This window comes from Tupaia chinensis, unplaced genomic scaffold, assembly GCF_000334495.1.
Source record: "Tupaia chinensis unplaced genomic scaffold, TupChi_1.0 Scaffold000063_1, whole genome shotgun sequence".
NCBI lineage: Eukaryota > Metazoa > Chordata > Mammalia > Scandentia > Tupaiidae > Tupaia > Tupaia belangeri.
The window spans coordinates 7,572,359-7,588,012 of NW_006159521.1; the positions used below are offsets into that span (position 1 = coordinate 7,572,359).

The following is a 15,654-nucleotide window of genomic DNA, read 5'->3' on the forward strand; positions in this document are numbered from 1 at the left end:
CCTTATTCCCCAGACACATTTTTGTATCTCTGGGCCTAGTATAAAGACTTCATGAAGTTGGAATCTAATATTTACTATAACATTCAGTGAGTATGTATTTACAGTCACTACCACAGAATTCAGCACTGATTTTTAATTGCATTAGTTCTAACTCCATTCACATGTATGCTTTATACCCCTGTGATACCATGAAAGGGTTGTTAGCCATTTTTCCTTTAGATTTGCCAAGGATATGATTTCCTGGTACTTGTTCAGGGTTCTCACTGGTTAATATTGTACTGCTCAAGAATCATACATTTGTGGGACCAGCAGTTAGCATAATGGTTATGTTGCTGGACTCCCATGTAGTCAACTGTGGTTCAAGTCCTAAACCAGGTGGCTTAAACTCATGCCGGGCGCGTGTGCGTGCATGCCCAAGATCCCAAGAGGAAAATGGAGGAGAAGGGATTGTGGCATGGTCATCCCCCCTGGGGGGTGGTTTCTCGCTTTCTGTCTCTCTCTCTCTCTCTGTCTTTCTGGCGAGCGCACCCGCCCCATAGCAAAAAAGCTTCTCAAAAAAAAAAAAAAAAAAGAGAGAGAGAGATGAGAATCATATGTTTGTTTTGTTTAGGTGCATGTGAGCTTGTGTGGAGCAGGGGGGTATGAGTGGGGGAAGAGGAGAGAGAGAAAGTGATAAATCACTTGTGATACATCATTGTGTGTCATGGCCACACTGCAATCCCTTCTTCTCCATCCTAGATGAGACTGATGTTTGTTAAGTAGGAATAAAATTAACCTTTTAATTTATAAAATATCTTAAAAACTGTCTCTAGGAACCAGCAGGTGGTGTGGTGGTTAAGGCGCTGGTCACTGCCACGTGGCCAACCAAGGTGCGAGTCTTGGACCTGGTGGCTTGCTTTGCTGCTTTCTCTCCCGCCTCCCACCCCATGTCTCTCTCTGGTCGAATTAAAATAAATGAATGAATAAATAAAATTAATTTTTAAAGAAAACTGTCTATAGAAATATATAACTTTTTTATTCATTGTCATTTTATTTTTTTCAATTTTTTTGGTTTCACTTTATAAAAATACACAACTTAAATACATACGGTACTTCGTATATAAGACATACACAATTGGTTGATTTAACATTGTCAGGGTTTTTTTTTTTTAAATTTTAAATTAATTAATTTATTTTCTTGTGATTTTCAAGCCACCCAGCCCAGGGCTTGAACTGCGGTCAGCCATGTCGGAATCCAGTGCCTTAACTACACCACCCTGCCAGCCCCATCTCTCTCTTTTTTAAAAAAATGTACTATAGGAGACCAGCAGAGAGCGTAATGGCTACATCACTGGAGTCCTATATAGCCGACCACGGTTCGAGTCCCAGATTCGGTGGCTTAAACTCATGCCAGGCATAAGTGTATGCATGCCCAAGATCTTGAGAGAATAGAGGAGCAGGGATCGTGGCATGGCAATCCCCCCTGGGGGGTGATTTCTCGATTTCTGTCTCTGTCTTTCTGGCGAGTGCACGTGCCCTAAGGCAAAAAAAAATTTTTTTTAAAGTGCTATAGGGTGTGTGTGCTTACTGGGGTGAGAGACAAAGTGTTGCCTATGAGGGATGACCACACCACAATCCCTTCTCCCCTTTTTTTCTCTTGAGATTTGGATATACACATGCATGCACCTGATGTGCTTTTCTAGCCACTGGATCCAGTACTCGAGCAGTGCTGTGAGCCATGTAGAATCTGGCCACTCCAACCATGATGCCACCTGCTGGCCCAAAACCATAGTTTATACTTATTAGTTGGTAAGTGTGAGGCTGACTGAGGTACATAATATTCAGTGAAAAAAGTGTCAATTTGATAAAACATTCATTGTTGCCCCATGATGGCAGAAGGCCTAATAAAAATTCTGTGAAGATGGAATCATGAAGTGAATAAACAGAAAACTTTTTCTAGGTACAGACTTTAGAAATATCTATATATTTTTTCTTTCTTTCTTTTTTTTTTAGAAAAATTTTTGCTATAGAGTGCATGTGCTTGCTGGAAAGACAGACAGAGAGAGAGAGACAGACAGACAGAAGGTGAGTAAACACCCTTTAGGGGGATGGCCACACCATAATCCCTCCTACACCACTCTCGGGATTTGAAGCATGCATGCACATGCACCTGGCGTGGGTTTCAAGCCGCTAGGTCCAGTTGGCAGTGTAGGAGTCCGGCGATGTAACCACTACGCCACATGCGAGTCCCTATTTTCTAATGCTATGGTATATAAAGGATCACCAAAAAGTCTAATGTAATAGAGAATTTGCCCCTGACTCTAGTAGTGCTACAGAATCTCATAATACACTAGAACAAAGATATATCTCCCCTCTGGTCACAAATAGTTAAGGATTAATAAATTCCTAAGGAAATTGGTAGGAACAGTGACGACACTAGAGATGACCTTTCCTAGGTAATCACTTTTGTCCTGCCACAGACTTCTTCCTGTTGTTCTAGATCCTCAGATTATAATGACACATGATATAGTCACAGATACCTGAAAGCATGAAGACCTTTTCTGAAAGTCATAATAAAAATTAGCTCCACTAATAATATACTTACATTTATGACTTATTTGCTAGTTTAATACAGACTGCAATTTGTTATTATTATAAGCCCCTAGTTATAGACACCATTTACCTATATTAGAAGAGCATTTGAGGGCCAGCCCATGGCCTGGTGGTTAAGGTGGCTGGATCCCACAGGGCTGATCAAGTGGTTTGAGTTAATGAACCTAAAGGCTCGAGAAACATGCCAGGCACGTGTGCATGTGTACCTAAAATCCTAAAAGGAGAAATGGAAGAAAGGGGATTGAGGTATGACCATGCCCTATGTGGGGTGTTTACTTCTTTCTTACTTTCCCTCTCTCACTCTCCAACAAGCACACACCCCCTCTGTAATAAAAGGAAAAGAAAAGAAAAGAAAAGAAAAAAGAAAAGAAAAGAAAAGCATCCTATCGGGATATTAAATTGTTAAATTTACTTTCTGGGTCTGAACCTGTGGGTTGGTAGTCAAGGGAGCTGGATCCCACATGGCTAACCACATGGTTCAAATTCTAATCCTGGTAGCTTGAAAACATGTAGAGCATGTGTGTGCATGCTCCGAATCCTCACAAGACAGAGAAACAGAATGGAAGGGATTACGATGTGACCACATTACACTGGGCAGTGCTTTCTCTTATTTCTCTTGCTGGTGAAAATAAGTGTCCACTGGAAAATTAAATTTAAAAAAAAATTTATAGGGCCAGTAGGTGGTGTAGTGGTTAAGGGACAGGATTCCCATGTGGCCAACCTCAGTTCACATCCTGGACCTGGAGGCTTGCTTTCTAACTTTCCCTTTCTTTCTCTTTCTCTCTCTGGTCAAATTAAAAATAATAATAAAATAAAGTAATTTTTTGAGAGGTTTTTGCTATAGGGCGTGTGTGCTCACCAGAAAGACAAGAGAGTAACAGAGAGACAGAAAGCGAGAAATTACCCCCCCCAAGGGGGAATGGCCACACAGCAATCCCCTCTCTTCCATTCTCCTCTTGGGATCTTGGGCATGCACACACACACACCTGGTGTGAATTTAAGCCACCGGGTCTGGAACTCAAACCATGGTCAAATACATAGGAGTCCAGCGACATAGCCATTAAGCCAACTGGTGGTCCCAGTAATGTAATTCTTAAAAAAAGAAATTTAGAACCAGCAGGTGGTATGGAGGTTAAGACAATTAACTATGTGGTTTAAGTTTCAGACCCAGCAGCTTGAAAACTATGCAGAGCGTGTGTTCATAAGTGCCCAGAATCCTAGGAGGAAGAAAAAAACTAGGCTCCAGCAGGTGGCATGGCGGTTAAGATGCTAGACTTTCACACAGGTGACCATGTTCAAAGCCCAGACCTGGCAGCTTGATTTCTCACTTTCTCTCTCTCTCTCTCACTGTCTCTCATGAGCACGTGTGCCCTGTAGCAAATTTAAAAAACAACAGTACTAGTAACAGTAGTAAATTTAAATTCGAATAAATAATTTTTAAAAATGTACTGGTTGTAGTGCAGTAGTTAAACACTGTGAGAAGCTGGATCCCACATGGCCAACAGCAGTTTGAATTTTGGCCCTTGAGACCTGAAAAATATACAAGGTTTATGTTCATGTGTGCCCCAGTCCTGATGGATGAGAAGCAGAGGAAGGGGCCGCAGCACAACTGTGCTGAGATGCTTTCTCTCACTCCCCGGCAGATGCATGCGTCCTCTGCTGATGAAAACAAAGTGCTTCTTGAATTCTGTGGGATAAAATGTGTTTCCACTATAGATGTTCCAAAGAGTTCACAGCATTGGGAAGATGGAAAGTAAAGTGATCATTAAATACGAATATATGAAATAGTCTTAAAACTCAGGGTTTTTCAAAAGTGAAACTTTAGAATGTATAATGCAGATTTAATGTAGATCAGGCCATATATTGATTGAAAAAGCAAGCTTTCTATTTTTTTCTTTCTCCTTGTATCCATATTAGATCACAGATTTCCTGGGGCTAAAGATTATAAAGAACTATAAACACACTATCAACCCATGAGTTAGTAGGAGATAACAGTTTTAATGCTTAATAGGTTTAATAGACCAAAACCACAATTCTCTCTCTTATTTCCTTATCAAGCAATTAGTTATTGTTTTGGAAGAACCCCTTCCCTAAATTTTATTTGACATTCCTTCAGTTATTTATTTATTTATTTTTAATTTGCCAGAAGGCAAACGAACTCACCAGAGAGGGACAGAGGAACAGAGAGGGAGAGGGAGAAACGGCATATGGCCTCACTATGACCCCTTCTCGTTCACGCCTCCATCCTGTCAGGATTTGGGCACACATACATATGTGTCCAGTGTGCTCTTCAAGTCACTGGGGCCAGGATTCAAACTCTGCGATTGGTGACATGGGATCTGGCTCTCCCAACCACCAGGCCACAGAGTTAGCCCTCTTTTGATATTTTTAATGTATTTCTTTGGGGCTTCTGGTTCTACACCAACAGCCAAAGTATTATAGATTCTACTGTGAATTAGGTAATAAGTCTCTGGGTCAATGAAGAGAAGTGTGCCTAACTTCTGTAAAGAATGCATTCGTGGGGTCATCAGGTGATGCAGTGGTTAAGGCGCTGGACTCCCACATGGTCAACCACGATTCGAGTCCCAGACCTGGCAGCTTGAACTTCATGCTGGGCACACATGTGTTGCCAAAGATCACCAGTAGAGAATGGAGAAGGAACTGGGCATAGCCACCCCCCTTGGGGGTGATTTCTCACTTTCTGTCTCTCTGTCTCTCCAGCAAGTGCACCTGCCTACAACAAAAATCTCTCAGGAAAAAAAAAAAAAAAAGAATGCATTCACTGGGTCTCTGCCAGAAGTAAAGTGATGTCTCAATAAAGACTCAGGACCGGAAAGATGGGACAGTGAGAATATAGAGAATAGAACTGAGAGGGTCACGATGGGACATAAATAGTTCAAAGGCCTAGAAGATCCCTGGAATACACGAGATTTGTATTATTTAAAATAACGCTACTTGGGGCCAGCCAGTGGTATAGTGGTTAAGACACTGGACTTCCACATGGTTGACTGCAGTTCAAGTCCCAGACACAGCAGGCTGAAACTCATTTGTGCCCAAAATCTTGAGCGGAGAAGGAATTGCGGCATGGTCATTCTCCCTAAGGGGTGATTTCTCACTTTCTCTCTCTGTCTCCGGTGAGCATACACACACCTCATAGAAAAAACTGTTCTTAAAAATAAATAAATGAAACTACTCTACCAAATGCAATGCATTGTTCCTGATCAGATCATGATCTGAACAAACCATTCATAAAACCATTTTTGTAGAGATACGGGAAATACAAATATGGACTGGGTATTTGATGATATTAAGAATAAGAGTTGATTTTATTAGATGACATAACGGTACCTTGGTTTGAAAGGAAATGTTCTGCGACCAGCAGATGGCCTAACGGTTACATTGCTGGACTCCCACCTAGTCAACCATGGCTCAAGTCCCAGACCTGGCGGCTTAAAACTTATGCAAGACGTGTGTATGTGAGTGTATGTGTTTGTGTGTGGGTGTGTGTGTACCCAAAGTCCTGAGAGGAGAAGGGATTGCGGTGTGGTCACCCCCCCAGAGGGTGATTTCTCGTTTTCTATCTCTCTGGCGAGCGCATGTATCCTAAAGCGAAAATGTCTCTAAAAATAAAAATAGAAAAGAAAGGAAATGTTCTTTATTGCTCTGAGTTACATATTAAATTATGACCAAAATTATAAAAATAAGCTGAAAATAGCATAATGTCAAAATTGTTAAATGTCTCATTACTTTTCTGTAAGTTTGCAATTTTTTATTAAAAAAAAAAAAAAGAAAGAAAAACAGTGCTATTGCTTTGGTTCGGGGATTACTGTAGTAAACGAGGGCATCTCCCCAGTGACTGGTCACTGGTCACCAGGATAGCTGTTTCCATTTATCTCTTTTATAAGAATAGGATTACCTTAGAGAGAAATGGTGTTTGATTTGTTCTAGGCGATATTTACTTCTACAAACCTGGACAACGCTGCTGTGTCTATAACATCATCCTGTCACTAACCTCCTTTGGTCGTCTACACTTTGTTGCACCCACTTCAAAAGGTCCCAAGCCTATGGGACCAGCAGTTAGCGTAATGGCTATGTCGCTGGACTCCCACATAGTCGACCGCGGTTCGAGTCCTGGACCCGGTGGCTTAAACTCACGCCGGGCGCGTGTGCGTGCGTGCCCAAGATCCTGAGAGGAGAATGGAGGAGAAGGGATTGCGGCGTGGCCATCCCCCCTGGGGGGGGATTTCCTGCTTTCTATCTCTCTGTCTCTCTCTGTCTGGCTGGCGAGCGCACGCGCCCTATAGCAAAAACCTCTCCAAAAAAAAAAAAAAAAAGTCCAAAGCCTAGAATAACCCTGGCTACCTTCTCCAAGCCTATACTCTTGCGGCAAAATCATGGCATATTCGTTTACTAATTACCATTCTCTGGGTCAGCGGGTAGCATAGTGGTTAAAGTACTAGACTCCCACATGGCCAACCACGGTTCAAATCCTGGACCCAGTGGTTTGAAACTCATACCAGGCACATGTGCATGTGTGCCTAAAATCCCAAGAGGAGAATGGAGAAGGGACTAATACGTGGCCATTCCCCAGGGGGTTGGTATTTCACTTTCTCTCTTTGTATTTCTCTCTGTCTCTCTGGTGAGCACATGTACCCTATAGCAAAAATCTCTATAAAAATTAAAATAAAATAAAAATAATTACCATTCTTCCCACTGCCTGGTCATCCTTTATAATTTATTTAGTACAAGCTTTCTTCCATGTGGTACAAGAACTACTGTTATTATTGTTGTTCATTTGTTTTAGGGCACATGCACTCACCAGAGAGACATGGCAGGGAGGTGGGGGGGAGCACTCCCATCCCCTAGGGGGATGAACATGCTGCAATCCCTTCTCCATTTTTTTCACAAGATTTTGGGCAAGAATCCACTCACAAGTGCCCCGCATGTTTTTCAAGCCACCAGGTCTGGGACTGAACCAGGCGGTTAGCCACGTGGGATCCAGCTGCCTTAAACATCACACCACATCTGGCCTGGAAAGGACTATTTTTATTTATTGATTATTATTATTTTTAAAATTTGCTCTAGGGCACATGTGCTCACCAGAGAGCGAGAGAGAGAAAACAAGGTCTGAGACTCAAACCACGGCCACAAGGGACTCCAGGCCCCAACCACCATGCCACCTGCTAGCCCCATTTGCAAGGACTATTTCAAACTATTTTCTTTTAATTGCCAGAGGGTAATTAAAACTCAGCAGAGAAAAACAATGTACTCACCAGAGAGATACGGAGAGACAGGGAAATAGGAAAAGGGAGAAAGCACCCCCTAGTGGGGCAGAATTATCCCACAATCCCTTCTCCATTGCTCTATTTCTGTTGAGATGTGGGGCATGTACATATAAAATGCCCAGTGTATTTTCCAAGCTGCCGTGGGTGGGATTCAGACCAGAGCTGACCATGTGAGATCTGTTCCTTAACCACTAGGCTATGGACCCAGAATTCTCTTTTCTAATCTGGAATCTTAACTCCTTACTCCTACTTAGTTTCAGTAAATGCTTTTGCATTTACATGACAGAAAACACAGAAGCATTTAAACCCTACCTTTCTAGCCCAGAAGCTGAGCGAGCGAGCGGCAAGGAGGAGGATGCTGTGTGATGGCTGTGGCTGCGTGGGGGCCCAGTGTGGTTCCGGGCCCAACCCGAAACAGGCTGGCCCTGATGGCACTAACTGTAGTCCTGGATGGCTGTGAGGCTGAGGCAGGACGTTCAGGACATGAGAGCCTGTCAAAAATAGTCTGTCTCTCTCCCTCCTGCACATTCTCTCTCATTCATAAAACAACAGTACCTTTCTCTGCATCTTGCCATCAACTCTACAAATTTATCTGTAGCTATTCTTATCATCTATTCTTTCTTTCCATTATGGTAGAGAAGTTCCATTTTATTTTTAAAGAATTATTTAATTTTATTTATTCACTTATTTAATTTTGGCCAGAGAGACACACAGAGTGAAGGAAAGTGAGAGAGCAAGCCACCAGGTCCAGGACTCAAACCATGGTTGGCCATGTGGGAGTGTTCTGCACCTTAACCATTATGCCACCCACTGGTCCCAGAAGTTACATTTTAAATCATAGGTCAATTTCCAGGGCCATCAGGTTGTGTGGTGGTTAAGGTGTCGGACTCCCACAGGCTGACCCGGGCCCAGTGGCTTGAAAAATACCATGCCAGGTACGTGTGCATGTGTGCTCAGAATCCTGAGAGAAGAATGGGATAGAAAGGACTGTGGTGTGACCATCCCCTCTGGGGAGTCATTTCTCACTTTCCCTCTCACTGTCTCTGTCTCTCCGTGAACACATGCATCCTATGGCAAAAACATAAAAAAAAAAGAAAAGAAAAGAAAAATGTCAATCCCGTTTACCAATGAAGGTTCGCATCCTTTCTAACCTTTCTAGAAACCTAAAATCGATTATCCCCTTGCCTGAATCTTCTACCTTTTTCTGTCTATTGAATAAACATGACCAAAAAGAAAAAACCCTCTGTGTGTTTCACTGTGAGGAGCCACGATGCCTGTGCTCCCATACCAAGTCTCTCCTGGAGTTGCCTACAGCCTGTTTCTACTCCCTGACATCTCAGTCATTCTGTAAGCAACTCCAATGCTGTTTCTGCTACTATCTTCTATGTCCCTCCTGCCCAACTCCTTATCTTACACGTCCAGCTTCTCAACAGCACTGAACAGCTGAGCGCTCCATCCTTCTTGGAACACTCCTCATTCTCAAGATACCATATTCCTTATAGAATTTCTCTTCTCAGTCTCCTTTGCCATCTCCTCTAGTTAATCCTTAAATGCAGGCACTCCTCAAATCTCTGTCCTAGGCCTTTTCTTTTCTTATTATTCCATATTTTTCTTATAAATATCACCCTCTCCCCAAATCATGATCTGTACGCTGAAATTATTTCAATATCAAAACCATTTAACTAACATTTAACTAACTCAGAGGCAGTTCTAAGGGCAGGTGCTACACCTCTACAGAGTCTGGATTAATTGAACTGGCTGGTGGTAGGTTCTGGGTTTGTTTTTGTTTTTATTTTTTTAATTTTGCCAGAGGGAGTGTGCACTCACTGGAGAGGGAAAGTGAGAAGCACCCTCCCATAAGGAACGGTCATGCCACAATCCCTTCTCCTCAACTTCTTCCTTTTGAGATTTTGGGCATGCGCACACATGCACCCAGTGTGTTTCTCAAGCTGTCAGGTCTGAGATTTGAACTGTGCCATTGGCCCTGTGGAGTCCAGCTGAGTTAACCAACACAACATGGGCTAGCCCAACTTTGGTGTGTATTTTTTTTTTTTTTTAGAGAAATTTTTGATCTAGGATGCATGCACTCACCGGTGACACAGAGAAAGAGAAAGACAGAAAGCGAGAAATCACCCCCCTGGGGGATAGCCACACTGCAATCCCATCTTCATTGTCCTCTTGGGATTTTGGAAATGCATGCACATGCACCTGGTGTGAGTTTCAAGTCACCAGATCTGAACCTCGAACCGCAGCCAACAATACAGGAGTCCAGTAATATAATCATTATACCATGTGCTGGTCCCTTTATTGTTGATTTTTTCAAAAAAAAAGATCCCAAAGGGGGAAGCGATTGGTGTGGTGATTAAAGGTGTTGGACCCCTATATGGCTGACCATGGTTTGAGTCCCAGACCTGGCGTTTTTAAACTCATGCCAAGTGCGCATACATGCATGCCTTAAGTTCCGGGAGGAGTCTGGAGGAAGAAGGGGTTGTGGCATGGTCATAACCCCTGGGGATGTTTCTCACTTTCCTTCTCACTGTCTCTCTCTGTCTCTCTGGTGAGTGCACGTGTCCTGTGGCAAAAAACCTTAAAAACAACAACAACAAAACAGCTCCCAGGTAGTTCCAGCATACCACCAACTGAACTGAGAACCTCTTATATAAGAGATGAAATTTGGGTAGGCAAAAAATAGAGTGAGAAGAGCCTTCCAAATAAAAATCAAGTGATAAGAAATGTCAGTAAAGGAGCAAATATGAGAAAGAATAAAGTATGTACAGGGACGGAGGGTCAATGGCGGTGAGCAGACACCACTTTGGCTGAAGCAGTGCTGACACTGAGGAATAGAACATATCTGCATTTTTATCTTCTAGGCACTAGGTGCTACTAAATGTTTTGGCTATTTTATTGACATGACTGATTAGAGTAGCCTTCACCTGTAGAAGTTTAACTATAAGGTGATAACCTCTTGAACTAGGTGACAGCTATACGAACAGAAAGAAAAGGATGGATGCAAGAGAAAACAAAAGGGGTAGAAATTGTTTGTTTAGGAGAGGTTTTTGCTATAGGGCGCGTACTCGTTTGCCAGAAAGACAGAGAGAGACAGAGACAGAAAGCGAGAAATCACCCCCCAGGGATGATGGCCACACCGCAATCCCTTCTCTTCCATTCTCCTCTCGGGATCTTGGGCACACACGCACACGCAACCAGCATGAGTTTAAGCCACTGAGTCTGGAACTCAAACCATGGTTGACTACATGGGAGTCCAGTAACATAGCCATTATGCCATCTGCTGGCCCCAGTTTTTTGTTTTTGCCAGGGACATAAATAGCACTATAAGAAGAATATATAGTCACATCAATAACTTTAGTAACAGCAAAATATCATAAAGGCAAATCTTAATTTTTTCTTTAAAAAAACCTATTTTATTTATTTTTATTATTATTATTATTTAATTTCCTATAGGGCACATATTCTCACCAGAGAAAGACAAGAAAGGGAGGGGGAAATTGAGAAAACAAGATGCCAGGTCTAGAACTCGAACCATAGTCAGCCATGTGGGAGTCCAGCACCTTGACCACCATACCATCTACTGGCCCCAATTTTTTCTTCTAAACTCCTTTACACCTCAAATATAAACATTCATCATTAGACTTTCTAGTTCTGATTAGTTGTGGTGGCACAGCAGTAAAGTAACCTTTTGCACAGCTGAGGCCATCTTGGAAAATCCCTGGTTTGGATCCAGAGGTCTTCCTGTGCGTGCTGAGTGTGTGTATCCATGTGCCCATCATCTGGGCTGGCTGAGGCCGGGATCAGGATGAGGCGAGAGGACCCTGCTGCTCCTCTCTTCCCCTCCTCTGTCTCCTCCTCTCATTTAAGAAATAAATTAAATTACCCAAAAGGAAGTCATCCTAAGCTATATCAGTAGGTTTATTTATTTTTCTTAGAAAAAAAAAATAATAACACTTCTTAATATAGTACTCTGTGAAAAGGAAGTTAAGATTCAATTAAAAAGCAAAAACTTATTTAAGATATTTCATTAATCCATTTCACCCTAAAGAAATACTTACTTACCTTTAAAATTTGATAATCAAGGAATATTATGTTATAATGTTTTATTTTGAAATAATCAAAGGCATCTCTAAATCAAGCTCCTTGTACTTAATTAATATAAGAATCAAATAGCTATTTTATATCATACCTTGTATTTGGTCATGGTACTAAAATGATTATTCCGAAAGAACACACAGAGTTCTCCTTCTTGAACAGTTGAAGTTAGTTCACATAATCCATGGTATGTCAGTTGAGTGGCTGTATTATTTAGAAACTGCTCAGCTACAAAGCCTATGGAACCAATGCATAATATTAGATGGAAGAATAATTTCAAAATTAAAAAGTTATTTGTTTCCTATTTACACTGTGTATCTAAGTATGGAAAAAGGCCAGTCAATATAATATAAGAGTTTTCCTACTATTCTATTATGGCCCCAAATTGCGATGTCTTCTAATTTTGCTATGAAAGACATGTCTACAGACATCCTCATCCTAAAGAAAGTTATGTAATATTCTTTTTATCAATAAATATATTTACTTATACTTCACCTACTTCCAAAAAACATTTCAGGCAGCTTGCAACAAAACAAAAATAGACACAGTAAAACAAAAACCCATTAAAGCAAATAAAAAGCAAGAGTTAGCAATTTAAAAAGTGGGGAGGAGAAAAAATGATATAGCAATGGCTAGGCTTTGAGAAATTAACAGTAGCTTTAACAAACTGAGTCTGTAAGTTATTAACAAAGAGCCCAGATAATCCGAGTCACAAACTGCTCAATTCTTGTCTTAAAGGTAGTGGGAGACTGATCAGAAACTAGTGGGATACTGGTGCCATTTTTATCCTAACCTCCAACATTTACCACTCATTATGTAGATACGTATATCAAGTCCAGAAATAGAAATGATCTCGTTTTTGAAACATAATGAAGGACACAGACGTTATCTGGGGCTTTAGTTAACAGACATACGTACAGGTGAGCCTCATAATCTATAGATTCTTATCTGCAAGTTTATCTACTGGCTGAAATGTATTACCCCCAAATCAATGCTCGTAGCTCTTCCATGGGCATCTGAGAACATGTGAAGATCAGGAGAAATTTGAGTTGCTCAACACACACATTCTTAGCTAAGGTCTGCCTTCCTGTTTCAGCACTCATACTGTTGACAAATGCCCTTTCACAGTTTGGGTCATGTCATATTTTTCACATTTTTGTGCTTTATGTTGGTGATTTTGCTGTTTAAAAGGGCCCCCAGATGCGATGTTGAAGCGCTGGCTAGCTTTTTTAAGTGGAAAAGGCTATGATATGCCTTATAGAGAAAGCTTATGTGAGTTTAATGTTAGTGCATTAACTACATATATTAAATAAGCCTTTAAACAGAAATATACATAAAGCAAGTTTATTGATTGGTTGATGAAAATGTGACCAGAGGCTCACAAGAATCTAATCCTATATATCCGCTAGGAGTGATAGCTCAGTATTCACTAATTCAGTGCTCAGAACAACTTTATGGAATATAGCTACCATGAGGAATGAGAATCAAATGCATATGTATTTTTAAAATTTGGGCCAGCAGGTGGCATGGTGGTTAAGACGCTGGACTCCCACATGGCCAATTCCAAAGTTCAAGTTTAGATCTGGCAACTTGCCTTCTCATTTTCCCTCTCTCTCCCTCTCCGCCTCTCTCTGGTGCATGCGTGTGCCCCATAGCAAAATTTAAAAATAATGATATCAGGTCATGGGGGAAAGTCATGACGCATTTTTCTGTGCAAAAAATATGTCGATGACTTTCCCGAAAAGGCAATAATAAGTTAAATAATTCTTAAAAAAAATAACAACTTGGGGACCAGCAGATGCCATAATGATTATGTCACTGGACTCCCACGTAGCTGACCGTGGTCTGAGTCCCAGACCTGGCAGCATAACTCACACCAAGTGTGTGTGCATACGTGCTCAAATTCCTGAGAGGAGAATGGAGGAGAAGGGATTGTGGTGTGGCCATCCTCCTCAGGGGATGCTTCCTCACTTTCTGTCTCTCTAACGAGTGCAGGCAGTCTACAGAAAAAAAACTCTCTGAAAAGGGTGGGGGGGCTGGCAGGTGGCGTGGTGGTCAAGGGCATTGGACTCCCACGTGGCCAACCGCAGTTTGAGAACTGGACCTGGCAGCTTGCTTTCTCATTTTTTCTCTCTCTCACTCTATCCCTCACTGGTAAAATTAAAATAAAATAAATAAAGTTAAATGATATAATTCTTAAAAAAAAAAAACACCTTGTATTTCTCTTTTTTCCTCTCCCTTCTTCCCTTTGTGCCCTCCAATAAGTATAGAAATGTCTTAAATGCAATAGGGAGGAAAAGGGTGCTATAAAAAGTTTTAGAAGTGAGCTGAGAAGTGCAGGAATAGGGAGTAAAGATGAATTTGCATTAAGAAACTAACACTTGAACAAGATACTGAAAATAAACCTAGTAGGTCTACTCCTTCTCTTATTGTCAAGCCACTTCAGCTGCAAAGTAAAAAGTTACAAATACATCCCACTATTCCAAGGACTTGACTAAAGTAGGAAGAGAAGGTGCCAGCAGGTGGCCTGGTGGTTAAGGTGGTAGATTCCCACATGGGCCACCACAGTTCAAGTCCTGGACCTAGTAACTTGAAAATCACTCCAGGCATGTGGGCATGCATGTCCAAAATCCCAAGGGGAGAATGAAGAAGGAACTGCAGTTTGGTCAACCCCCTGGGGGGTGATTTCTTACTTTCCCACTGTCTGTCTCTCTTTGGCAAGCACACACAAACTATGGCAAAAACCTTAAAAAAGGGAGAGGAGGGAATTCGATCCATTATTTTTATTTTTAAAATTATTTATTTAACTTTATTAATTATTATCACTTTTAAATTTAATATTGGGCATGTGAACTCACCAGAGAGAGCGAAAATGAGAAAGCAAGTCATCAGGTCTGGGATTCAATCTGTGATTGGCCATGTGGGAGTCCAGTGCCTTAACCACCATGCCACTACTGGCTCCTGGAATTACTCTTATAAGTGCATATTTTAATTCTAAGAAATCATTATTTCTAGACTGGTCCATTAGCGCAATAGCTTTTTTTTTTTTTTCCTGCTTAGAGTTATTTGCCATAGCACCGTGTGTGCTCACCAGAAAGACAGAGACAGTGAGAGGGAAAGCGAGAAATATCCCCAGAGATGGCCATGCTGCAATCCCTCTCCTCCATTCTCCTCCAGGGATCTTGGGCATGCATGCACACGTGCCTAAAGTGATTTTCAAGCCACCAGGTCCTGGACTTGAACTGCGGTTGGCCATGTGGGAGTCCAGCAATGTAATCACTACGCCATCTGCTAGCTCCACAGCACAGTAATTAGAACAGCTGGATCCCACATGACTGACTGTAGCGAGAACCCCAGCCTGGGTGGCTTGGGGAAAAAAAATCCCCCAAATTAAAAAAAATCCAGGCTGGCCCCATAACTCAGCAGATAAGGGATCTAGATCCCATGTAGCCAACCACAGTTCATATCCTGGTCCTGGTGGCTTGACGCATGTGCATACATGTCTAAATAGTATGGAAAAATAGAGGAAAAAGGTCTGTGACATAACTATGCCCCATTTGGGGATGGCTTCTCTCTCTCTCTGGTAAGCACACATACCCTCTAGCAATGAAAGAAGAAAGAAATAACTGTTCCTGAGAGAGCATCTGGAATTAAATGACTAGTTCTGATGATG

The 15,654-nt window shown here is 41.7% G+C and overlaps 1 protein-coding gene across 2 annotated transcripts in view; it reads right to left on the bottom strand.

Moving 5' to 3' along the window:
* Positions 1–15,654, bottom strand: part of MINDY2 (MINDY lysine 48 deubiquitinase 2) — a gene marked incomplete at its 5' end in the record, with an annotated part of 101,013 nt that overhangs the window by 10,326 nt on the left and 75,033 nt on the right. For both annotated transcript variants that reach the window (XM_014593422.2, XM_006141809.3), the window contains 1 exon segment: positions 12,076–12,218. In XM_014593422.2, coding sequence (XP_014448908.1) covers positions 12,076–12,218 — 143 coding nt within the window.